Source organism: Nuphar pumila, chromosome 2, assembly GCF_984573655.1.
Source record: "Nuphar pumila chromosome 2, dmNupPumi1.hap1.1, whole genome shotgun sequence".
NCBI lineage: Eukaryota > Viridiplantae > Streptophyta > Magnoliopsida > Nymphaeales > Nymphaeaceae > Nuphar > Nuphar pumila.
In genome coordinates, this window is record NC_143250.1 from 125,314,745 (window position 1) to 125,342,158 (window position 27,414).

The window sequence follows — 27,414 nt, forward strand, 5'->3', positions numbered from 1 at the left end:
AAGTGGAACTCAAAGGTCGAAGAGCAATCAACTCATCATATTCCGCACGACTAAGGGTGATACTACTTTCATTTGCAGTGATATTCTCTTGTGCATTTGTTGTCTCAATAGTAGTGACATGAGCTTTAGGGTTATATGACTTTGATGCAGAAGAGATTGGCCGACCATGCTTATCCCAACAACGATCTTCTAAATGTCCAGATTTTCCACAGAATGTACATTGAAGCTTTCCTCTGCCTCCCATACCACGTCCACGTCCTCGTCCTCTGATATTCTGAATATTTCCACGGCCATAACTAGATGGGACAACAAGAGCAGATGTCTGAGTCACAGGTTGAGATTGTGGCAGAGATATCGCAAGTCTACTCAGACGATTGTAAGCGTCAGCAAGAGTGAGAACATCTGAACCAGTCAACATTTGAACTTTTGCAACAGAAAAATCTGAAGAGAGACCTGTAAGAAAACGAGCAACCATGGTTTGTTCTTGATGGTCCTTTTGCTTCGAGCAACACAGAGGCCGGTGAGCATTAAGTCTTTCAAACGCAGCTTTGACAGAGGCATAGTACTGGGCCAATGTCTGATCTCCCTGTTGTAAGTTATATATTTCCTGTTCGACTTGTAGGATACGACTCACATTCGTTTCTTGTGAGTATGTATCACGAAGATTGTCCCACATTAGTTTGGCTGTATTATAGTAGATCAATCCATCTGCAATATGGGGTTCGACACTGTTCATGATCCATGACATAACTATATCATTATCTTCATCCCAAGTAACATATTTTCCCAATTTCTCAATGGGTTCGCCTTCCAACAAAATATGTTTTCGACGATGTCCAGATACCGACATCATAAAAGTTCTGGACCACCTGGCGTAGTTGGTTTCATTCAACCTAACAGAAGAGCCATACGAGAAGGGGTTGGCAAACGCCTTATACTCCCCAATATGTTCCATTTTGGAATCACCTTTCGACGTTTCAGCCATACAAAAAAAAACTCACTTGAACAACAAGTGTTCAAGAAGAAAAAATTTTCTTCAACTCAGCAGGAAACCACACCTGCTGTTCCACAAAATAAAGTTCAATCCAGCAGGAAATCACACCTGCTATTTTCCATGACAGAGGAGTACCTTCAGCTTCCGTGCTTCCTTAAAAACAACACTCGACACAACAGGGAGTCACCAAAAAAAAACACATTCTGAAATAAACCAACTAAATTTCAGTTGCTGTAGATACCACAAAAAACCCGAACATTGCTGCACCCAAACACATCACCACACATGATAGAATGCAGTTGCAAAATACAATGTTCACTAAACCTGTTGTTCTCCAACATATAAGGCATGTCATCCAGTAAATATCACACGCAATCAGCTTCTGCAAGAACTCAACACTTACGGCCACACAGAAAAAAAAATTTCTGTTGCTCCCAAACAGCAGGAACACACCTCGACAAGAATTCAGCACTCACGACAACAGAAAAAAAATTATGTTACTTCCAACCATCAGGAATACCCTTCGACAACTCATGAACCAAAAACAAAACTCGTCATAGCAGCAACAAGACTCGGCACCACCAGGTCGCAACAGGAAATCCAGATGAGGAGAACTGATTTAGATTTTCTCCTAAGATCTGAACCGCAATCAAACTCCCAACAGCGTAGGTAGTCACGAGGAGAGAAAACAAAAAGAAAGACGAGGAGATACGACACCCACAGCAGGCATCCACGACCAGCAAATGATACGACACCCACAGCAGGCATCCACGACCAGCAGCATGCCCAGAAAAAAAATTTAAATAGTTGTCCTGATTAGAAACATTACTCAGCGTGATCGAAGTTTGATCATGAAAGCCTCCACGATCGACTATGTTCTGGTAAAACACGATCACGCTCCCACGTCACAGTCGATATCTCGATCACGCTCCCACGTCACAGTCGATCACGTTCCCACGATCGGCTGAGCTTTGATACCATGTAGAAGATGAACCGAACCCTAGAGAGAGAGAGAGAGAGAGAGACGGCTGAACTTGAAAACAGAAAAACTTAATTCATCATTAGGGCTTCTCTCTATATTAAATAGAGAGAGGCAAAACAAAGAAATTACATCTAAGTCCTTATGAAAATAATATTTCAGAAAACCTCTAATAAAGAACAACTTAACCTAAAAACCTCCTATTCTCAACAGTATTCAATACTCTAGACAAGGAAATTTAGAAAGACAGTGTGCCCTGGATAAATACACAAGGGAACATGAATCTGCCTCTTTATCTAGAAAATCCACTAGGATCTCGAGGGTTCCTGCAAAGTTTGTGTCATATCAGTCTTTTTCACCAAAACATCAAGCCTTTATTGCTCTAATTCATTCCTATGAAAAACCTCCCAGTTATGATATAGCCAAGGATCAACCAGAATGGGTCAAGGCTATGAAAGTCGAATTAGAAGCCTTAGAAAAAGCAAATACTTGGACCATTCAAGACCGTCCTCCAAACAACAAGAAACCTATTGGTTGTCGTTGGGTGTACAAGGTGAAAACCAAGAGTGATGGCACTCTTGAAAGATTCAAGGCCCGGTTGGTGGCAAAAGGCTATTCTCAAGAATATGGAATAGACTATGAAGAGACCTTTGCCCCAGTAGCTAGAATGACCACTGTTAGAATCCTAATAGCTCTTGCATCAATAAAGGGATGGCATATCTTTCAAATGGATGTTAAAAATGTTTTTCTAAATGGATCTTTAGCTGAAGAAGTATACATGGACCCACCACCAGGAATGAATATACCTAAAGGGAAAACACTTCGCCTAAACAAGGCTTTATATGGTCTCAAGCAAGCTCCAAAAGCTTGGTATGATAAGTTTAGTAAGGTTATGCTTGATTTTGGTTTTCGATTTTGTCTTACTGACACAGCTTTGTTTGTTAAGAATTCTGATGCAGGTATTATCATCCTTCTACTCTATGTTGACGACATGATCATCACTGGAAGTGATAAACAGGGAGTTTATGATATTAAAAAATTTCTCAAAACACATTTTGAAATGAGTGATTTGGGTTTTTTGAAATATTTTCTTGGTATAGAAGTTGCCTACTCACCTAGAGGTTACTTGTTAACTCAATCTAAGTTTGCATTAGATATTGTTGCCAGGTCAGGTATTTCAGATGAAAGACATGTTGATACTCCTGAGATTGTGAATGTCAAAATGAAGATTGATGATGGAGAGCCACTCAAGAATTCGACTCCGTATAGGCAACTTGTTGGGGCTCTATCGTATCTATCTATCACAAGACCTGACATTACACATGCGGTCCATACAGCCAGTCAATTTCAACATGCTCCAACTTCTATTCATATGGGAGCAGTTTTGCGTATTATTAGATATATCAAAAATTCTATTTTTCGAGGATTATTTTTATCCGCTTCCTCTAACTTAGAATTGCTTGCTTATACTGATGCAGATTGGGGTGGTGATCCAAATGACCGTCACTCAACTACAAGTTTTTGTGTCTTTTTAGGAGAATCCTTGGTGTCTTGGCGATGTAAGAAGCAACAAAAAGTCTCTCTCTCATCAACTGAAGCTGAATATAGGGCAATGGCTACAACTACTATGGAATTAGTCTGGCTTCGACGTCTACTTTCCGATATGGGAGTTGAAAGTCCAAAAGCATCAAATCTGTGTTGTGACAACAAGAGCTCTATCTATATTGCAAGCAATCGGACATTTCATGAACGCACCAAGCATATAGAAATGGATTGCCATTATGTTCGAGAGGAATTTTTGCGTGGCACCATCAATCTTCCCTATGTTGCTTCAGAATATCAGCTGGCCGATTTCTTCACCAAGCCTCTCACTGCTCCTAGGTTTCACTTTCTCTTAGGCAAACTTTCGGTTATCCAACCGTAAGTTTGAGGGAGAGTGTTAAAATATGTAATCTCATATAATATCTCATATGTAATCTCATAGACATGTAATGTTTTATCTCCTTTCTAGTTAGGATTTTTTGTTTAATTAATTCTAATTAAAATACAACTAGAATTAGCCAAACCAGTCCATCATTGGACTGATTTGGCCTTTACCTTTTTGACTAGTCAAAAAGGTACCTTTTTGACCAAGTCAAAAAGGTAAATCCAAAAAGAGCTGTTGGACTCCCCAACAGCTCTATTAGAGCCGTTGGAGAGTCCAACAGCTCTCTTAAGGCTTCTCTCTACCTCTCTATAAATATGGGGTTATTCCCCTTGTAAAGACTTACTCTTGTTTTGGGTTTTTATCTCAAATCAATAAAATTGTTTATTTTTCATTTTTATACCCGTTTCGGGTTGTGTGTATTCTTAAGTTCTCTTTGTGAACCTTTGTGGTTCTTATGATGTATTTGTGAGAACTTGTTGAGATACATTTGTTGTAGCGTATTTTTCACTTTCTTACAGACCCGACCCAGATCCAAAATGTTACATGCGTCGAGGTTGAACCCTAAAGAGGGGTTTACAACAAGGGGAGGGGCTTACCCTGTCGATCTTTGCCTCCCCACCAGCCGTCCGATCTTCATCCCCTGCAGTCACGTCGGCGACCCAGACCCCGACGACCATAGCTGCATGCGACGCCAGCCACCCTCTTCCCGAGTCACCGGTCTCAGGTATGCCTCCTCCCTCTTCTGTTCTTCTTCCTCTTCGTCTGACAGGGGGCTCCCCCTTCCCCCTTGTTTTTCGGCAGGGGGATGCCCCTTGCCGAGTTCTTATTTTTCAGCAGGGGGCTCCGCCCCCTTCCTCGTTCTTTTTTTCGGCAGAGGGCGGATGTAATGAAATGGTAGGCTCCACGAATGCACTTGAATCTACTTAAAAGGAAGTATCTAAAGGATACTTTAGACAAGACCCATAAAAGGGTATAAATGAAAATGCATAAAAATAAATAGCACTTTATTTATGAGAGCAAAATGCTTAAAAAGCATTTAGAGGAATAATTTACACAAGGGGATGCACCCCTATTTATACAAGAGTATTAAGGAGAGTTCATAAGGAGCTCTCCCTTTCTAGCTGTTGGAACTTCCAACAACTAGAATTCTAGCCGTTGGACTAGTTCCAACAGCTAGAAAGTTGGTCAAGTTCCAACCGGAACTTGACCGAACTAGATGTATCTAATTCTAATGGAACTAGATACCAAAAACAAAAAAGAAAATTACAAAAAAATAAAAAAGAATAAATACAAAAATATATAATAATATTATTATATTATTATTATTATATATGTGCTATTTACATTTTAACACTTCCCCTCAAACTTACGGTACAATGAGCGAAAGTTTGTCTAAGAGGAAGTGAAATCTAGGAACCGCGAGAGGCTTGGTGAAGAAGTATGTTAATTGGTATTCTGACGTCACATATGGCAGATCAATGGTTCCATGCAAGTGTTTGGTGCGCTCATAGAAAGTCTTGTTGCTTGCGATGTAGATTGCACTCTTGTTGTCACAACACATTCATAAGGCCTGTGTTGCTTCAGCTCCCATATCAGTGAGCAGTCGCATGAGCCAAACAACTTTCATTGTGGTGGTTGTCATGGCTCTATATTCAGCTTCAGTGGAGGAAAGAGAAACCTTCTGCTGCTTCTTGCACCTATATGATATTAGAGATTCGCCTAAAAATACACATAAACCATTAGTTGAGTGCCTATTATTAGGATCACCTCCCCAGTCAGCATCAGTATAAGCAATTAAATCTAATGGTGACGATGCAGACAAGAAGAGTCCTCGTGAGAGAGAACTCTTTAAATATCTAATAATACCTAAAATCGCTCCCATGTAAACAGAAGTAGGAGCATGTTGAAATTGGCTAGCTGTGTGTACAGCATGTACTATGTCTGGCCGAGTGATGGAGAGATAGAAAAGTGCTCCAACAAGTTGACTGAACGGAGTGAGATCATCACGACGCTCTCCATCATCAAATTTCATTTTAACATTGACCACTTCTGGAGTGTCCACCTTCTTATCATCTGTAATGTCAGACCTAGAAACAATATCAAAAGCAAATTTAGATTGAGATATCAAATACCCACGAGGAGAATAAGCAACTTCTATTCATACTCAATAATCTTAAATCAGACATTTCAAAATGAGTTTTAAGAAGAGTTTTGATATTGGGAACTCCCTGTTTGTCGCCTCTAGTGATGATCATATCATCCACATAAAGAAGAAGGATGATGATACCTGTATCAGATTGTTTAATAAACAAGACAGTGTCAGTCAAACAAGAATGAAATCCAATATCAGTCATAACATGACTAAATCTGTCATACCAGGCTTTTGGTGTTTGTTTGAGGTCATAAAGGGCCTTCTCAAGACGAAGTGTTTTACCCTTGGGAATAGTAATACCAGGCGGAGCTTTCATGTAGACTTTTTCAACAAGACTCCCATTTAAGAAAGCATTTTTAACATCCATTTGAAATATAGGCCATTTTTTTATAGAAGCCAAAGGAATTAAAGTTCTAACAGTGGTCATACGGGCCACAGGTGCAAAGGTTTCTTTATAGTCAATGTCATACTCTTTAGCATAACCTTTGGCTACAAGTTGTGTCTTATATCTTTCTAGGGTCCCATCACTTTTGGTTTTGACTTTATAGACCCATCTACAACCTATAGGTTTCTTTCCCAAATGAAGGTCTTGAATGGACCAAGTGTTGGCCTTCTCTAATGCATCCAATTCTGTTTTCATAGCTTCAACCCATTCTTTATGGTTTTTTGCTTCAGAATATGAAGAAGGTTCAACATAGAATTGGATTAATGCACGAGCTGCCCTATACATGGGTGAAAAAGATTCGTAAGAGACAAAATTTTTGGGAGGTCGAGAAATTCTAGAAGTCCTACGAGGGGGAACTTTAGAAAACCTTTCTAATGCACATGGTGGGTGTTGCTCTCCAACTCTTCGTCTTGAATATTGCAGACCAACATCTATATTGGTTTGGTCTTCGCTATCATTTTCAAAAATAATAGGACTTTGATCATTGTCAAAGTTATATTCAAAATCTTTTTTATTGAATTTTGAAGTTAAATCGATTAAAAAGGAATATTCAGTAATAGCTTTGGATTTTTCACTTTTAAAAGAACTTTCTTTTTCTAAAAAATACACATTTCTTGATACATATAATTTATCATTTTGAATATCATAGCACCTGTAGCCTTTTTTATTTTCAGCACATCTTAAAAGGGCACATGAGGTTGCACGAGGGGAGAATTTATCATTTTTGTTTGTAAATACAAAACATTTGCAACCAAAAACTCTTAATCTAGAGTAGTCTAGAGCTAAATCATAAAGTTTTTCAATTGGAGATATATTTTTTAACGAAGAAAATGGCATTCTATTGATGAGATAGGTGGCAGTTAGAGCGGCTTCAGCCCAAAAACCTTTTGGAACTTGACTTACAATTAGCAAAGTCTGAGTGGTTTCCATAATGTGGCGATGCTTGCGTTCCGCAAGACCATTTTGTTGAAGGGTGTGTGGGCATGATCGTTGATGAGTAATGCCATATAGATTAAGATAGTTTTTAAATTCTCCAAGCATAAATTCTCCCCCTGAATCGGTGCGAAAAATGGAAATATTACTTTGAAATTTGTTTGTGACCATTTTATGAAATATTTGAAAGTGAGCAAAAACTTCGGATTTATGTTTAAGAAAACAAATTCAAGTGTTTCTAGAAAAGTCATCAACAAAGATGACATAATATGCATAACCACCTTTAGAGATAACTGGTGCAGGTCCCCAAACATCCGAATGTATTAACTCAAGAGGTTTTGTAGAGACAAAGGTTCTACTAGAAAAAGATAATCTTTTCATTTTACCAAGAATGCAGTCTTTATAAGCAAAATTTTCATATTTACAAAATTTTCCCAAACTTGGGAAGTATTGGATTTTTGACATATGAGGATGGCCAAGTCTTTTGTGCCATAATTCTGTTTCTAATTTCTGAACATTTAAACAAAATACATTCTTTGGTAGCTCCAAAAAGTCCATATAATATAGTCCTTCTTCTCTATGGCCTTCCCCAATCAGCTTCCTTGACTGGCGATCCTGTATCCAGCAACCATCAGAAGAGAAGGATATATTACATCCATAATCAGAAATTTGTAAAACAGATAAAAGATTCAAATTTAATTTTGGGATATATCTAACTTCTGGAATACAAAAGGTTTTGGATTTTTAAAAACTTTCAAAACATCCTATTCTTTTTATTTCAAGAGGTATTCCATCTGCTGTAAAGACTTTTGATATACTTGAGTTATTTTTAAGACATTTGGATAAACATTTAGCATTTGGGGTCACATGAAATAAAGCACAAGAATCTAAGAGCCAAGGGAAGTTACCTGAACCGGATACAAATGCAACTGCCGCTCCAGTTGAGGCTTCAGTCGAAGATGATACCCCTTTGAGAATAGCTTGAAGAATCTTCATCAGTTGAGCCATGGAAACAGATGCATCTTGATCTTTTGGCTCGGTTTCAACAGATGCAACCCTCTTTTCGTCTCTCCTTTTTAGCTTCGAACATTGAGGCCTATAGTGCCCCGGTTCATGACAGTGGTGACAAATAACGTTTCTTTTGTCAAACTCACCATTCTGTCTCCCAAAATGAGGCAGCCTATAAGTGCGAGTATGATTCCCTGGTCTAGACACAGCTAGAACTGAATCATCATAAACTTTTGGAGTACTCTTTCTAAGACGATTTTTCTCCATAGTTAGTTCTTCAATAGTATCCACAATAGTAGGTATTTTACCAGGATTAAGTAGAGCCAATTTGGTGGATTCAAATTCCGGCCTTAATCCATTCACAAATTGGTAAAAGTGTTTCATATTGAGTTATTTTTTACGAAGCTCAATATCTTTGGCGCAATGCCATTTTGGCTCTAAAATAGCCAACTCTTCCCAAAGTTCGGACAACTCATTATAATATTCACGAATAGTTTTGTCATTTTGAATTAATGTCCGAACTTTATTTTGAAGATTACACACATGGGCAATATCTTTAAGGGAATACATATTTTTGAGGTATTCCCATGCCTTATCGACATGTTCAAATTTAGCGAGGCTAGAACATTTTTTAATGTTTACGCTATTAATAAGCCATGACGTTATCTTTGCATGCCTCATCCTCCACTCTTTCCATTTCTTTTCATAAGAGGCTAGAGCCTTGGTCTTCTCCTCTTCCGTTAGAGCGACTTCCTTATCACCCTCTTTTTTGGTGAGAGATAGTTTAGGTTTCGAATCGGAACTATCCACTATTTCCCATATGTGGTGCTTCATAATTGAAGCCCACATCACATAATTAGTATCATTCAACTTCATGGGTATGATGGTGACCTTATCATGGTCATCCATCATTTACAAGGGTGTGAAGAAGATAGTAAACAACAACAAACAACAACAACTACGCCTTCATCCCAAAACAATTGGGGTCAGCGATATGAACCAAAAAAGAAATTCATTTTGGGTCAGAAGATAGTAAGGAGAAGAAAAAAAATAGAGAAAAATGGAGAAAGGGATACAATACAATGTTGTTGCTCAAGTCCTTTTCTCCAAATGGATCTTCTTGTAGTCGATAGAAGAGTGATAAAACACTCTTTTGGCAAGTGATGAAACACTCCTTTGCAAGTGACGAAACACTTTTTGTAAGAACAAGGTAATAACACACATTTACACAAGAGGCATGGAAATCGAGGCGAAAGTTTTTCAAGATCTAAGAGTTTCGTAGCTCTGATACCATGTAATGAAATGGTAGGCTCCAAGAATGCACTTGAATCTACTCAAAAGGAAGTATCTAAAAGATACTTTAGACAAGACCCATAAAAGGGTATAAATGGAAAAGCATAAAAATAAATAACACTTTATTTATGAGAGCAAAATGCTTAAAAAGCATTTAGAGGAATAATTTACACAAGGGGATGCACCCCTATTTATAAGAGTATTAAGGAGAGCTCATAAGGAGCTCTCCCTTTCTAGCTGTTGGAACTTCCAACAGCTAGAATTCTAGCCGTTGGACTAGTTCCAACAGCTAGAAAGTTGGTCAAGTTCCAACCGGAACTTGACCAAACTAGATGTATCTAGTTCTAATAGAACTAGATACCAAAAACAAAAAGGAAAACTACAAAAAAATAAAAAGTATAAATACAAAAATATATAATAATAATATTATTATTATACATGTGCAATTTACATTTTAACAGTGAAGGCCCCTACCATACTTTATTTTTCGACAGGGGGCTCTCCTGCCTCAGATGTATTTTTCGGCAGAGGGCTGCCCCCTGCCTCGGATATGTGTTCAGGTAGCAGGGGGCGGAGCCCCATGCCTCGTTCTTGTCAGGTTGGTGCTTTTTGGGGTCTTTGTGTTTGCTTTCTCTTTATGTGTTAGATTTTGGTATGTTTGTATTGTTAAGAATTCTTTTTTTATTTTTGCTTTAAAATTTACAATCTTATTATTAATTTATTGTTATATATATAATTATATATATTTTTTTTTAAAAATTATATATATATAGCTGAGTCCCCATGTCCAAAATTTTTTAAATTGCGCCGCACCCGCACCCATGTGACATAGTCCACAAGCCACAATCCCAGTAAACATGGCCAAATGATATTTGATCAACTTAAATTCAGAATCTACTAGGGACCAATTCCAACCAAAAAAGAATGAAAGGTTCTAAAAAGAGTTGTTGGGCTCAAGTCTGAGGTCCAAATCTGATATGTTGTATTTTGCACTGGCTAGATCAAGGAGCACTAGACTAAAGGTAATATTAAAGGTTCAAGGTTATAAGGTAGTAGCACACTGATGAGAGAGAGAGAGAGAGGTCACAACATAAGTCTATCAGTGACTCCTCTCACAACCTTCTATTAATCATGTTAAGGAACAGTGAATTACATTTTGACCGTTCTTTTGTTATAACAATCACAAAACCTTATAATTATTACACAAAACACCAGAATACATAATAATTTATAGCAATACCAGCACCAATCCTTGTGCATACTCCCCTCCCCTGCAGATAAAATTATTCAAATGTCATGACTATAACTTTATCTCTCTGTAGATCGGGGTCCCAACTAGCTGTATCTGTAAAACCCGATCGTTCCTTAAAAAAAATTAATTCGGATCCAGGTTGAATCTGACCCAGATCTGGATCTAAACCGAATCCCCCCCCCCGCGCTTTTTCTCTCTCCCCGATACCCCGCTCTCTCCCTCTCCTCCCGCCTTCCCCTGGGTTCCCCAACGCTCGCCGAGACCTCCAACCCCCCGTCGGAGCCGCACGACCTCAAGTACGCCTCTCTCTCTCTCTCTCTCTCTCTCTCTCTCTCTCTCTCTCTCTCTCTCTCTCTCTCTCTCTCTCTCTCTCTCTCTCTCTCTCTCAGAGGTTTCGCAAGCAGGAGGGCATTGCCCCTCCTGCCATCACCTGTTGTTTCCAGCCAACTGGCAGGGGTGTCGCCCCTACCTTCCCGTATTTTCCGGCCAATAGAGGAGGGGGGGCAACGCTCGTGCCCTTTTTCTTTTCGGCCAGCAGGCAGGGGCAACGCCCCTGCCTCCCCCTTTTTTCTTTTTTCGAACAGCAGGCAGAGGCGATGCCCCTGCCTCCTTTTCCCTTTTCCAGTCGGCAGGCAGGGGCGTCGCCCCCTGCCTCCTCCTCTCTTTTTCGATCAACAGGCAAGGCGATGCCCCCTGCCTCCTACAGTCAAAGGACCGAGCCTAGGCTCGATCCCATTCAATGGTAGGGCAGAGCTCAGCAGCCAGACCGAGCCTAGGTTCGATCCCATTTAATGGCAGGGCAGGGCTCAGCAGCCAGACCGAGCTCATCCCAGTCCGGAGTCCCATGAGGACCGAGCCCAAGCTCGATCCCGTCCTAGGATGGGGCCAGGCTCGGCCTAGCAGCTGAACCCACCCCTTTCCCCTTTGTTTTCTGTTTCGATCGGAACCGAGCCAAGCTCGATTAGGGGTCCAACTGAGTCTGACTCGGCTGGGACCTACCCAACCCATTCAAGCAGCCAGTCGGGCTCAGCCGAGCTCGGCTAACCTCGGATCACAACTTGGCTCACCCCGATTCGAGGGTTGGCTCAGCCAAGCGACCTAAACCAGGGTCGGGTTCGGCCCCTGCGACACGAACATGGCACCAACGCGTGATTTTAAAAGAGGAATTCTATTATATTTATTTCAGTAGTACGACGATTACTTTAGCACACCCCATCGATGCAGCGGACTCTACGCGCACACCGAGGCACGAACCACTTATCACTTACACCCAGAATCATCAACGAAACCGACATTCTCCGAGGTAGGGAAAGTTGCACACAAGACAGTAGAAAGACAATCCTAAAACATGTGTATAAGCATATATTTTAAATATATATACATATGTATATATATACATATTCGCTTTTAACTCAAGAACGCAGTTTTGCGATCCTTGTCATTTTCTCTTATGTCATTTACTTTGCCGCCGTGCTATCATATGCACAGGCTACTGCTTACGCATTTATTTAGTCGAGGTACGGTTTTGTACCTCGTGCATTGCTTACGCATTTATTTAACTCGATGTGTGGTTTCGCATATCGATTCTTGATTTATGTCATTTACTTTGTCGTCACACTGTTACGTGCACAGGATACTGCTTACACATTTATTTAGCTGAGGTATGGTTTCGTACCTCGTGTACTGCTTACACATTTATTTATCTCGATGTGTGGTTTCGTACATCGAGTCTTGTTTTATGTTATTTACTCTGCCATCGCATTGTTACGTGCACAGGCTACTGCTTCCGCATTTATTTAGCTGAAGTACAATTTCGTACCTCGTGCATTGCTTACGTATTTATTTAACTCGATGTGTGGTTTCGCACATCGAGTCTTACTCTATGTCATTTACTTTGACGTCGTGTTGTTACGTGCACAGGATACTATTTATACATTTATTTGGTTGAGGTACGGTTTCATACTTCGTGCACTGCTTACACATTTATTTAATCGAAGTACAGTTTTGTACCATGTGCATTGCTTACGCATTTATTTAGCCAAGGTACAGTTTCGTACCTCATGCATTGCTTACGCAATTTATTTAACTCGATATGTGGTTTCGTACATCGAGTCTTGCTCTATACTTTGTCGCCGCACTGTCATGTGCACATGCTTGCGCTTTATGACATATGTATTATATATACATATATACAACCTTGCAAGGTACACAGTTTTATGTACCCTACCCTACCCTGTATTACGCTTGTTCTTTTTAAAGATGTGGATTCGTGCATGTCCGCCAAAGCTTTAAAGAAAAAAAGGATTTCTTGTGAAATTTCAGTATTTGAATATGCATGGTTTTTGAAAAGCAAAAATGAATACCTGACGGTTGCTTATTCGCAACCAAGTCTTTTCCTTAAACCTATGTAGCCCTAAGAGGTACGTACGGTCTTTTGTTTGATATCCGAAAATGACTCGGATCTCCTTGGCCGAGGGCACGGGGAGTTGGGGTTTCTTTTTGAGAAACCGATACCCTTTTTTATCGTAACGGTACTATCAGACATGTGCGGCATGTTAGTACTACGATGATCAGATGAGAGGTTTATGGCGACCTCGTAGCGTGCAATTGCATAGTGATAAAAATGAAAATCACAATAATGGTAATGATCGTCTTTATAGGCACGATGCTCGAGCTGGTTTGAAAGACCCGAATATGTAGAATGGGTCGTCAGTTAAAATAGAACCTGACGTAGTCACCTTGGTTCTGTCAAGGGAGAGGATGGGATGGTACAAAAACTCTGATAGACAGGTTGTTAACAACTATGCTCCTCGAGTAGCAATTGACTTGATGTCCCCGGTCATCGGAGTTAGGGGTCGGGGCTATCAAATATTATCCTAGGTGATAGATCCAATGGACTTCTACAAATGTTGGATGCATCCTTTGCCACGAATGCCATTAGGGAATCTTGTCTCGGTCATTGGCCGTCCCCTTAGGAGCGGACTCAACTAGTTACCCGGGCCATCAAAATACAAAGAATAACATACTCCCGGGCAAATCTCAGTTGTTTCTATGTTTTTCTTATGCGTACCCTCAGAAAAGTTAATATTGAAACAAAGTTATCTTTTTCACTTTACTTATGATGAATTGCATATCATGTATAAAATAAAGCATGTGTTAGTTTTATTTTAAATTGTTATACTTGTGCACCTACCAGTTTTTTATGAAACTGACCAGTCTTATGGGTACAGGTGACATTTAGGGCTGAGCGACAGGCGATGGTGCGATTGCAAGATGGTATCAAGATCCCACTGTTTCTTCTGGCATTCTGCATCCTGGATACATCCTTTTGGTTTAAATTTTGTATAAGGGTTTCCTTGAAAAATTCCACTTTTGTATAAACTTAAAATTATCAAAACCTTCTTTTAATGTATATGATTTAAAACGTTGTTACGAAGATGCAAATCCATTGTGAAACGGAAAGTACACAGTAATGCACCCAAGGTTTGTCAACTTGTCATTTCAAAAATCATTTTTCTGCTGATCCGCTAAATCAAAAACTCTGAAAAATACGGATTTCCAGTCTCTTTCAAGTTCTTCTAAAATTTTACAAGTTCGAAATTTTGGGGCGTTACAGTATTAGTTTGATTCAAAATATACCCTGCTCATGTATGCCCAATATTCATGTCAACCAAGCTGGATAATACTTCCAAACCTGGCAATATAAACCTGAGACAAGGCCAACTTATACCTAAGACAAATTGGTTAACATCAACTGTGTGTTGTAGGTAAGTTAAGCTAAGCCACAGCTGGAAGGAAATATCAAGGCCAACACTTAGCAATACAGCAAATACAGCTACAACATGGCGCGTGGACTTAACATGGGGCATGTGCTTGTGTGTGTGTTTGTGTGTGTATGTTTTCAAGGATAAAATCTTAACATTATTCTAATAGTAAATTTAAGTGGCAAAATAATCAGTCCCACCTGAATGCCAACCACTAAAAATAATTGTAATTTTTTTCCTTCATAAGTTTTGCTTTAGAAGTTGATTGGTTAAGTTGTACCCTTCATAAGCACATTTCCCAGTAACCATCTGGCTAAGCTGAACCTTTCATAAGTAATTTTTCCAGTAATGATTTAGTAAATATTAAGGTGAAAGGAGAAGTTATCAGCAATAATAATTGTAGTCGAAGACAGCTTCAATGATATCTTTCAACATATTCTTGAACTACCAATATTGACCAATATCAAAAATTAATGCTCATTAAGCCAGTGCAATATGTGTTATCACCTGATTTTGATGAGGGTGAGCCCTGTGCATCATCATGTAGGTATTCATGATCATCAGATATGGGTGAAGCTTGCAGATCTGTGGCAACTTCAACAGCCTCCTCCTCAGAGGTGATGGCTTTAGTCCCAGAAGAAGTTCCCACATTATTGACCTTCCCATCAGCAGGGATACGTGAAAATGCAACACATAAATCTTCATAATATGACACTTGCCTATGCCTATACTTCTGTGCTTCAGGATGATCCTGCAGTGCTTAATGTCAGCTGCTAGCCATACTATACTAGATCACATGCATTTTGTTAGATATGACAAAGCAACATACCTTGATATAAGCTTCCCATGCAGCCTCATCATTAACCGTTATCATTTGAGACTCATGGTTCCAAACAATCCCACTTTGCTCGCATAGGGTTTTTATAATGCTGTATTGCTTCTTTAAAGTTTTTAGGCGATTTCTCATGCAGTCTTTGTTGTAGATGATTCCAAATTTTTGTTGAAATAACTTCTCCATGCGTCTCCACCCATTTTTGACAAATGCATTGTCTACCTTTGCACCTCTTTGGACCTCCTTTATCATGAGGTTGATGAAGTAGCGGTCCATAAGTGGTGTCCAACTTATATTCTTTTTGTTACGACCTACAGCTGTGATGTCCATTGCTTCTTTTCCTATAAATTCATGCATGCACCTGTATGAAACATAAAACAGAACTTAAACATGTAAAAGCAATCATATAGTGCACTAGATCCTTGCAGTAACTACAGTTTAACAAGAAGCTTTAACCCTAATAAGAAGTACAACCCAATGAATGATGATTGAACAAAAGCAAAATACATCTTTGACTGCAAGTCTTTATTAGTAGCTGCATGAGGAAAGATCAATATATGTTGTATGTAGAAAACTGACGAGAGACCTTTCTAACTTCTTCAATTTTCTTTGTAATCAAGCAGTGGTGCCTTCCATACAAACCAAGAATGGAACTTAGGCAGCTGTTTTAGCCAGACCACCTACCATTTTTTGATGATTAAAAATCATGACTTAATAAAGGTGAAAGAGCAAAACAAAAGAAATAACAGAATTTTACATTACAGTATCCAAAGAAAGAGAAACAAGAAACAACAATATTTTATACATGATATATAGCAGAAAATTGATAAGCATCAGCATGTCTATGTGTCTGTCTATCTATCTATCTACATACATAAATAGGTGTGTGTATAGATATGGGTATAGATTTGGTACCCTCATGGGTAAGGAACTCCCTTGTTGGAACTCATAGTGGGAGGTTGTTTTGACCAAATCTAACCCCAAAATTTGTTCAACATGGTCAACATAGTAGGAATCAACTCTTGTATCATATTTTTTTTACCTAAAATATGATTTTATGAGGGTTTCCACGATTTTTCCACTCAAGAAAATGGTTTAAGTTAAAAAATCTTTATTATGAGTAAAATTACAAAGCTAAACTACTCTCATAATATTTTTGTTTATGTAATATGAAGTACGCGTTGTGTGGCATGTTCTTAATTGCAAGATATTTAATATTTTGCATTGTTCTTGTGAGATAGTTGATGTTTGATGTTGTCTTATGCAGCTCATAGAGACAATAAATGCTTCGTATGTGATTTTATGGTTGTATTTTGTGCAATTCATCATTGTTTCATGTGATATGATTTTTTTTAGAATTTTTGCTGATTTTTCTTTTTGGATTTTTTGAAAAAAAAGTTATTACAAATTTACGATATTTTACCATACGATATGGTCTTAATTTGAGCCCAACCGATACCAGTAATGATAGGATACTTACAACCTTGTTTTAGGCATTTCAATCAGTTGTGTGTTGCTAAAGTAATATAATGCTTCCAACTCTCCCAGTTCTGAATTTCAGCAAGCTTGTTCTCACTTTCCAATCTAGCCCAATCCAGAATGCATTTCCTTAGGTTCATGAGCCTGCGCCAGATACAGTAAGAAGACTAAATACCTACTGTAAGCTTAACTCTACCATTCCTCAAACTTTTCCTGATTCTTGTGCTCACATCCATCATTTTTGGGAACAAAATGGAAAGCACGGCTTCTAGCCAAGGTCCAATTTCAAAAGAATCACACCATGCCCCGTTATTGCACGAAGGAAAGTGCAACCATACAAATCATGGAAAGGGTCCATGAACACTTTTAACAGAATAAACTCATCAATTTTCCTTAGGCAAGGATTCTTTATGTAATTTGACTTAGTGGTCGCCAGACAAAGAGATGGTGACTAGGTCATCAGAGACAGGTTTTCTCTAAACCACAGCATTGTCGGAGGGCTTCTTACTAGTTTATTATTGTCTTTTAGGTAAGATAACATGTGCAATACCGCTGCAATACGCTAGAGTTGGGTGCAGTGAAAATTCCTCCACCCCAGGGCTTATCCTAAAAGAGAGCCTTCCATTATGCCAAAAAGACCCAGAATTGGATTTTAGTTGAAGCCGTATTAGAATTGGAACATGGCCAAAAAATCACCAATTCTTCAGCAGGTCCACCATGACTCATAGAAGCCTTTACTTTACCACAGAATCACAGCCCGTCTATGTATTGTTTTTCAACTTGTGATCAACCACTTTTAACTTAGTTTTTGTAATCATTATTATGTCTAATTTCTTCTCTTTTATCCAGATCCATAGGAAGAGAGGATGCTCCCTACTACAAAATCCAGGGATATTACAGCCCGTAAGCCTCATGTCTGCCCCTTAACCATCTTTGCAATGAAGATGTCTCATGTAAAGGCGAGTCGAAAACTCCCAGAGCCCACAGCTCTCTAATCAAGCAGCCTAGTAGGTCTTGAATGATGTCTGCTTATTGACCAATACCATCCTCTCTAATGGGCTTTTGGCATTCGACAGTGGCAAAGAGAGTGGCTCCCTAGGCAGCCCCTCAAAGACTCACATTGTTTGTTGTTCTTCCTAAGCAATGGATCTGAAGCCATAAGATCTTCACTCATAAAAAACAACTTGTTGCCATACTTTGTGCCATTGTTGTGTCCCTCTTTGTCATCCTCACTTCGGCACTGTTAAACTCCATGCAAGCATCTTGACGAAAGAGGAGTAAGCTAGGTGAGATGAGATTAGCTTACACTATTGACATACAAGAGGTATAACTGACTGCCAAAAGCAGCCAAGAAGGGGGTGGAGATAGTGCTACAGGCTTATCCGTAATCCCTAATATGGGAAGCCCCTCTCCGATCTCCTTGATATCATAAAGGGGAGGGCCTAAAAGGTAAAAGAAAATGCAAATCCCCCACCCAACCCCCATGTCTAGAATTATGAGGTTGCCACAGCTTACTGTTAAAGGGCATACAAGATATAATGAGTGGATATGGGTCTGGGTCTAAGGCCAGTGGGCTTCCCAAACCAAATGTTTAAGGATCTCAAGTTAGGCTCCCCAAGTTCTAACTGAGAAGAATGATAGCATAAAATGAATTATCTCACACATTAATAATCGCAATGATGGCAACTCATCTCAGAAGGTCCTGAAACTCCCAACATGCCTTTATTGTTGCGATAATTTAGGGGTTGACCAGCAAACATGGTGGGTTTCAGCAACCTCTGGGCCCTTGGTAGTCCTTGGGCTTCTGGTGACCCTTAGGCTTCCAACAACTCTTGAGCTCTCAATGGTCGAATGATAAAAAAACCCACGGGAAAGGTAAATGATTCCAGCCATCAAAGGTAACAGACTTTGCCAAATACCTTGGGAGCACATTGATGTTAAGATGTGCTTCTAATATATATATAAATTGAAATACCCATAAGGGGTATTTCAATCATTTACCTTGTAATAGAAGTCAACCCATTAGGGGCTGACTGTATAATTGTTGTTTTTTGTATTTTTGTTTGTTGGTACAATTGATTGGGACAGCTCCAACTAGCTGTTGGAACTGCTCCCCAGCCCAACTCCCTATCTCTCTCGCTTGTTATAAATAGGGTTTTAAGCCCTAATAAATTCTAATGCTTTCTTAAGCATTTGTGTAATAAAAAAACATTTATTTTATTCTTGACCCTTGTGTGGGTGGTATGGATTGATCAATTAATGTTCTTCTTGGATTGGTTGTATTCTTGTAAGCCCATAAGAGTCACGTGTTTGCTTTTGTTCTTATTTCATTACATGGTTTCAGAGCTTTTGTGCTCTTGGGTTGTTATTCTTTCAGAAATGCCAAGAGGAAGATTGTGAGATTGGTAGAGGATCGGTTCGTGGGATCGTTGCATAAGAAAATACACCATCAAATATCTCCTCAACAAAATTTTTGCTATCTTTCTCTCTCATTATTGTAAAAATAGAGGATGAAAGAAAAGTGATTGTCTCCATTCCCGTGAGACTCAATGATACTAACTATGTAATGTAAGCCTCCATAGTGAAACATAAAATATGGAAAAAAGGTCTATGGGGTTTGGTTGATGGCACCGAAAGACAGCTTAAACTTATATTCACCAAGATTGAAAATGGAAAAGTGGCTCTTCAAAGAAAAGAGATGTCTCAGGCCGTCACCGAATATGAGAAAAAATGAAAAGAATGAATGGGTCATTCCAAGATAATGTGCAAAATAAGGTGAAAACTGTGACCTAAGGAGAGATGAGCATTAAGGAATATTACAATGTCATCTCTCTTCTTTGGGATGAATTGGCTCTTCTAGAGCCAAAATGGCATTGCCCCCAAGATATAGAACTCCATAAAAAAATAGAATTGAACATTTCTATCAATTTGTTAATGGGATTAAACCCGAATTTGAAATGACCAAGTTAGCCCTTCTTCGTAGAAGTGTACCTACCATAGTTGAAACTCTTGAAGAGTTAACTACGGAGAAAAATAGGTTGAAAAAATCATCTGCTTCAAAGGATGAAGAATCCGTGTTTGCTATGTCAAAACCCAAAAATCACACTAAGAGTTATAAACCCCCTCATTTTGTAAAAAATAATGAGAATGAAAAAAGTCAAAATAATAAAAGAAGTGTTCATGAATACAAGAAGGGTAGCAAAATAATATGTTATCATTGCTATAAATTGGGACACGTCAAGCCTTTTTGCCCTAAAAAAAGGAAAAAAGATCAAAAAGATGATAAAAGGGTGGCTTAAGTGGAACCATCTTTTGAAAGAAATTGTGCAGACGACTAAAAATGCATTGACACAATATTTTTTGTACAACTCATGGAGACAGTACAACCAATGTTCAAAAATCAAGCTTCTTCCTTATCGAGTGCGGCCATATCCAAAAGCATGGACCCCAAGAAGTACAACTCCATGAAAAACAAATTAAAACGAAGCATTTTTATCAATTTGTTAATGGGCATAGACCTGAATTTGAAGGGACCAAATCGGCCCTTCTTCGTAGAGGAGGTGTACCTACCATAGTTGAAACTTTTGAAGAATTAAATATAGAGGAAAATAGGTTGAAAAAACCATCCTCTTCAAAAGATGAAGAATCCGTGTTTGCTATGTCAAAGCCCGAAAATCACAGAAGCAGTTATAAGCATCTTCACTTTGGAAGAAATAATGAGAATGAAAGAAATTTCAATGACTATAGAAGAAGTCAAAATGATAAAAAAAGGTGATACAACAACAACAACAACAACTACTACGCCTTCATCCCAAAACAATTGGGGTCAGCGATATGAACCAAAAAAGAAATTCATTTTGGGTCTTCCATATGAATCCTTTTCCTCCAATCATTTCTATCCAATGCCATGTCCTCGGTGAGGTTCAAAGCATTCATATCCTTTCCTATCATCTCCATCCAAGTCTTCCTAGGCCTACCCCGACCTCTTTTAACTAATATAGTTTCCCATTTCTCCAACCTTCTAACTGGAGCATCATTAGGCCTTCGCCGAATATGTCCAAACCACCGTAAACGATTCTCTCGCATCTTATTTTCAATGGGTGCAACACCTACCTTCTTACGTATCTCCTCGTTCCGAATCTTATCTTTTATTGTATTTCCACACATCCATCTAAGCATCCGCATCTCAGCTACACTCATTTTTTGAATATGATGTCTCTTGGCAGCCCAACATTCCGTACCATATAGTAAAGCGGGTCTAATAGTCGTCCTATAAAACTTTCCCTTCAACCGCAATGGCATTCTACGATCGCACAACACTCCAGTTGTACTTTTCCATTTCATCCACCCAACCTTTATCCTATGATTTACATCTCCATCAATTTCTCCATACTTTTGAATAATGGATCCCAAATATTTGAAATAATCATTCACCGGTATTTCTTGCTCACCAAGCTTCACTACACTCCCATCACTACTTCGTTGCTTACTAAACTGACATTCCATATATTCAGTCTTACTCTTACTCAACTTAAAACCTCTAGCTTCCAATGTCTGTCTCCATAATTCTAACTTAGCATTAACCCTAGCTCTAGACTCATCAATCAAAACAATATCATCAGCAAACAACATACACCACGGTACATTTTCTTGAATTGATCTCGTAAGCTCATCCATCACTATCGCAAATAGGAAAGGACTTAAAGCAGATCCTTGATGTAACCCAACTGTTATCGGAAAATTGGTTGTCACCCCTCCACAAGTGCGGACATTGGTTACTACTCCTTCATACATATCTTTAATTATACTAATGTACTTGAGAGAAACACCTTTCTTCATCATTGTCCACCAGAGAATGTCCCTAGGTACTCTATCGTATGCCTTCTCTAAATCAATAAAAACCATATGCAAATCTTTGTTCCTCTCTCTATATCTTTCAATAAGTTGTCTAAGAAGATGTATAGCTTCCATAGTTGATCTTCCAGGCATAAAACCAAATTGATTCTCCGATATCATGACAACCTTCCTCAACCTAGACTCAATCACCCTCTCCCAAAGTTTCATAGGTGATCACGAATACAAAAACAGTGGCAAACTAATATGTTACCATTGTTATGAGTCGGGTCACATCAAGCCTTTTTGCCCCAAAAGAAGGAAGAAGATCAAAGAGATGATAAGAAAGTGGCTTCAGTGGGACCATCTTTTGAAAAAAATGTAGACGACTCCAAATTATTGGTTTTTCAAAATTAATTGCATTGTTAAAAATGTGGCGGGCCAAAGCCCGAAATTGGTTTTACATGTTGATTTGCAAAACAATTATTGTATAAAAAACTTAAAATTATTTGAAAAAGTAAAACAAACCAAACAGTGTAATTAATCTCTTCCTTGATATCCCTTCCACAGTTTAGGAATCTTGGATGGCAGTTTTGGAGAACCATGAGGATACTAAAACTCCGTATGCGATTGTGCCTCTAAACCAAATATGGTGGTTCGCCTCCTAGCCACAGTTTTAGGGAGAATCAACCACTCTTCCTGATGGTGGTGGTGTTGACTCAACTGTAGTTATTGATATATCAAGAAAGTTGTGTCAATGAATGTTGATTTCCTTGATATCCTGGCATTAGATGCTGATTTTTAATGTTCTGATGGATGGTGTTGATTACTGATATCGGTTGAGGAATAAGTATGAAACCCAGTAATAAAATACAAATTGTGTATTAAGCTACAACTGAAAACCTAACTTGGACTTCGAAAATTTGTGCCCATTTTGAGTATCTGTGAGTTTAAGAAAAAAGAAAAACAAAAATTGTGTGCATTTAATAGGGACATGCATGCAAAAGCAACTCTGATATATAACTTAATAAGTTATTCATGCGTGTGCATTGAATCATGCATCTTTAATGTTCTGTATTAATTCATGCATTCATGCTTATTCTGTTTTGCGTGATAATTGTTATTGCATGATACATGTTTAAATGCTAAATGGTAAGTTGATTATGGTGAATTGTTAATGTGATGTTCCTCTGAAATTTATGCAAGAATTTGGTTTATGTTATTTCTTTACTGTTTGAATTTTTAGAAGAATTCGTACAAAAGACTTTGGTTCTTACCCATTTTCATAAAATTGTTTTATAAGTCTGAATGCTCAGTGATGGTTTGACTTGCTAGCTGGAGATTGCGAGCCTTGCGTGACTAGTTCTGGGTTCTCTGACAAAGTGGCTCCTTTGTGATAGACGATTTTACTATCTTGGTTTATCTGACATTGTTCATTGATTAATAAAGTTTGATTTATTCTTCGTTAATTCAATGCTAAGTCTCTTTGTGGTTTGGTATATTAAATATGTGAGACCCTGGATCCTTGAGTTTGTTTATGCAATTATTTTAAAAAAAAATCCACTATTTTTACAACGATTAGTTGGGGTCGTTATAGGCACACCCCAATAAGATAGCCCATTTTTCTATAGGCCAAGCTCCATTTGTCACCTTCCTCCCTCTTCTTAGCCACTCAAATACTTTGCTACAAAGCATCAGCTTGATCTTGAGAAATACTCCAGTGAACTGTAAACCAAACATCCACACCTCGCACCAATGATGTTATTATAACTTAAACAATATGGCAAAAGTTCCTCATCCAAGCAAGAATGAATTGCAATAGGACAACATGGCCCATGATCTACCTTGATGTAAAAGATCAGCAACATATTTTCTTGAGATATGACCAGCAACCCAAAAGATACATAATGGACCAAATCTTTCACATGACAATGAGAATGAAAAAACACTTAATGGAATCAAATATAATCAAAGATCTGAGACATTAAGTCAATGTAGTCAGTATGACTGACATCATTGGAGTTTAGGAAAAAATATGGCCTTATGACATTCGGCACACCAAGAGGCTGATTAAAAGCCATGTGTAAGCTGGAGACTGGAGAGATGGCAAGCAAGAGCATGTGGATAAGAAGAGTGCTAACCAATAGTTCCACATAAGCTTTCTCTCTATGACCTTATTGTTCAATCTATGTAACAGGGACTCTTTTAACAGGGCACCGCACATGCGTCGCACCCCCACCCATGCGGGTGTGACACTTGGACACAGTTTCTTTTGTGTCAGGTGAAGTCAACCACACTGAGGTTCATTTATGTCCAAAAGTAGATTCAGTTAACCCTAACCAAGTCCAGTTTTATCTACATTATATATATATATATATATATGCACACACATACACGTAGTGTTAACTTAAAACTGTTAAAAATTATATATATATATACCCTTCCCGCACCCAAATTATTTTAAGGTGCCACATCGCCGCACCTATGTGACATAGTGTTCAATCTAGGTGTAATAAGCCAGAACACTAGAGAGCACTTAGAAAAATAGACCATTCCAAAATTTTGAACGATAGAATGAAAGGTCACATTATATCCTAATCCATTTTCTTGGTAATAATTCATTATTCAGTGTTTCCATTTGAAATAAGTTAGGTTTTGAAGTATTAAATATATCCTAAGTAGCAATTTCACTCATATCCATAAGTCTAAGCAATAGGCAATATACTGTATAGACAGCAAAGCAAGCAAACGAGTTAGGGAGCAAAGCGACCAAGGTTAGAAGATTAAAGTTCAGCCGATAATACAGAAAAGAGCAATGGAGTGTATGGGGGGGGGGGGTTAGAGTTGGGGCTATGAGCATGTCCAGTTTGAGATGTGTCAACCCCGAAGGACATGAGTGGTCAAGTAGGCATTTTGAGACTGATTATAGGTTAGAAATAGGCTTGGTTTGTGCCTCTTCTAACCCATATATGAATCTATCTTGAAGTTTGCCACTACACACACACAGAATCAACATGCAATAACTGAATGATCTTGCAATAGAAAGAAAAAAAACTAGCCGAAATTGTACCCAGTAAGTATGTAAGTGAACCACCTTCAGAAAAATAAATAATGTACATGAATCAAACTGAAAAAATCTAGTAAACCCTTAAAGATAGCAATCAAAGGCCTTCTAGGGATGTGAACATCTCTTCTCAATGGTGTCTACACCCAGCCTGGCAATCCTAGAAATTCCTACAAGGGGCAGGACATCATTCCTCAACCAGTCTTCCTCAATCTGAACCTATTCAACCAGCACTCCCCCTGCTTATTACCAGAGGATTCAGAACATTACTACAAAATCCTATTCTGTTAAGAGCATGGATTAGTCATTAAGAAACAACTAGAAAATCAACCCTGCCAGTAACAATTAGACTACAAAATTTTTCAAATATAAGAACTTATCCTAGTGCATTTCCAGCTCATGTTCTACATCCTAAAGATACACAGCAGCGCCTTCGAGAATCCCATTTTCCATGAAAGTTCTTTTTCAATAGCTTTCTCAAATTGGTGTTTTTCTATGTCTATAATATTGACTGTTGCAGAAATCTGAAAACAAAGAAAAGAACCCCAAGAAATGAGAAACAAAAGAGAACTCTACTCTCAAGACAAGTAAACAAAGCAAGGGCGCATGCAAGTACTCAAATTGAAGCATTGTAAAGTATAAAAACAGATATAGAGGGCTCTTTCCCGATGAAAATACCACTAACCATTTATTTCCTTTTATCTTTTTCATGTGCTCACAAACGATTATATTTACGCATTTTCAACCGTAGTAAGAACCACAGCTCCCAAGTCGTTACTTTTGGACCAAATTAACCAGAACGTCACTCACGAAAAAAAAAAGGACAATGTATAGTTCATCCTGATGTAAAATACAGAATTGAGAAGAGAAATTAAGGGCTTCAAATATGGTATTTGCGGAAAATCCAAATCGATCGAATCCTCGATACCCTGGTGCCAAAACCCACTTTTTCTTTTTTTTCCAGTTTTATAAATGATGGTCCAAAACCAAGAAGGGCCTCGGACCACAGGGATCACAATCAAGAGAAACCGAACAAATGAAATAAGAAACCAAAACCCTAATCCGACCTGGGGTTTAACGATACACAAGAAAAGCCAAAAAAAGGAACTTGTTCGAAACCCCCGACAAATTTTCTACCCAGAAAAAAAGAAAAATAACAACAAAACACAAGAAAAATCACAAAAGAGGAAATCAAAACCCCCGACACGAACTAGGGTTTAGAGAGAGAGAGATTACCAGAAGGCTTTGGGCTTGTCGCCTCTGAGAGAGAGAGAGAGAGAGAGAGAGCTCGGGAGGGATTAGGGTTAGGGTTTCGCGTTTGCGGGGGCGGAAAATGTTGCAGTTTTACGCGGAAAAGTGACGGAAAATGACGACTTTTCCCCCTTCGTTATTTTTAATGGAGGAAAATATTTCCCTGCGTTTTTTACATTAGAGCCTCGAAGGGAATCGTTTCCCGAGATTCCGTGCCTCGCCTTTTTCTCGTGTCGTCCTGCCTGCGACTCACGCGACGCGTCGCGGGCCATGAGGCTTCCCCATCTCGGCCTGTTTTATTGGACGAGCTTGATAAGTGTCTCAAGTTACATCACTGATTCAGACCTGCCAGTCTTTGACCTGGAGGACGGGTTTGTACGCTGTAGCACCATATGGTAACAAACACTTGACGATATTTTGAAAAATATCGTGATATTTTCAAAGCATCACAGATTTCAAAAATATCATGGTATTATTATGTCATTAATGCAATGTTAACATTTTTATATATCGTTACTTTTGTTTGTATACATTTTGTTCTATATTTTTAAATTTAAGTATAGTGTTATTTCTTTAGATTTTCTTAAGAGAAACCATTTTTATTATTCCTTCCTGAGAAAAATACCGAGGCCAAGATTGGTGACGATGAGTTTATATTAAAGCCCAAGCAGTGGTAGGCATGGATCCAAGCGGGCTGTTTGGACAAAGCAAGGTTCACGCCTTTTTCGAGCCCAGCTCAACCGATCCTGCTAGGCAGAAGCAAAGCGAGCCCCATGGACTGGCCCTTCTTGATCGGCCTTGGTTCCGGGTTTTGGCCTTCAACTGAGTCCATTAAAGAGGAAAAAGAAAAAACTGAACTGGACTGTGTCAGCCGGTTGTCCAGTGTCCCCAGCCCTAATTGCTCAAGCACAGCCCCCGTGGCTTCTCTTCAATATCACGATATTTCAAAAACAGATAAATCCTTAAAAATTTTATGTTTTTAAAATACTTATTTTAAATTATCACCATTTTATAGGTACATTAAAAAATTTCAGGTTTTTTATGTGCTTATATTATTGCAGAATTTTGTTATATTTAGAGTTACCTACATTATGATAGTTTCTCTCTTGATGTAGACCAAAAAATAATGTTTTTCCTCATCAAAAAAATCACAATACCAATATTAGTGACAGCTCAATCTAAGCTCAAGAAAACTTTTTTCTTTCTCA

General features: G+C 38.6%; 1 protein-coding gene across 1 annotated transcript in view; it reads right to left on the bottom strand.

Annotated features, from left to right (window-relative positions):
• Nucleotides 1–26,344, bottom strand: part of LOC149847021 (L10-interacting MYB domain-containing protein-like) — a 40,715-nt gene extending 14,371 nt beyond the window's left edge. Inside the window, exons 1-3 of the mRNA XM_089998263.1 lie at nt 26,192–26,344; nt 15,577–15,940; nt 15,255–15,498 (exon numbers count right to left, since the gene is read on the bottom strand). Of these exons, the coding sequence (XP_089854389.1) occupies nt 15,255–15,498; nt 15,577–15,936 (604 nt within the window). The 5' untranslated portion in view covers nt 15,937–15,940; nt 26,192–26,344. The remainder of the gene's footprint in view (nt 1–15,254; nt 15,499–15,576; nt 15,941–26,191) is intronic.
• Between the last annotated feature and the right edge of the window lie 1,070 nt (nt 26,345–27,414).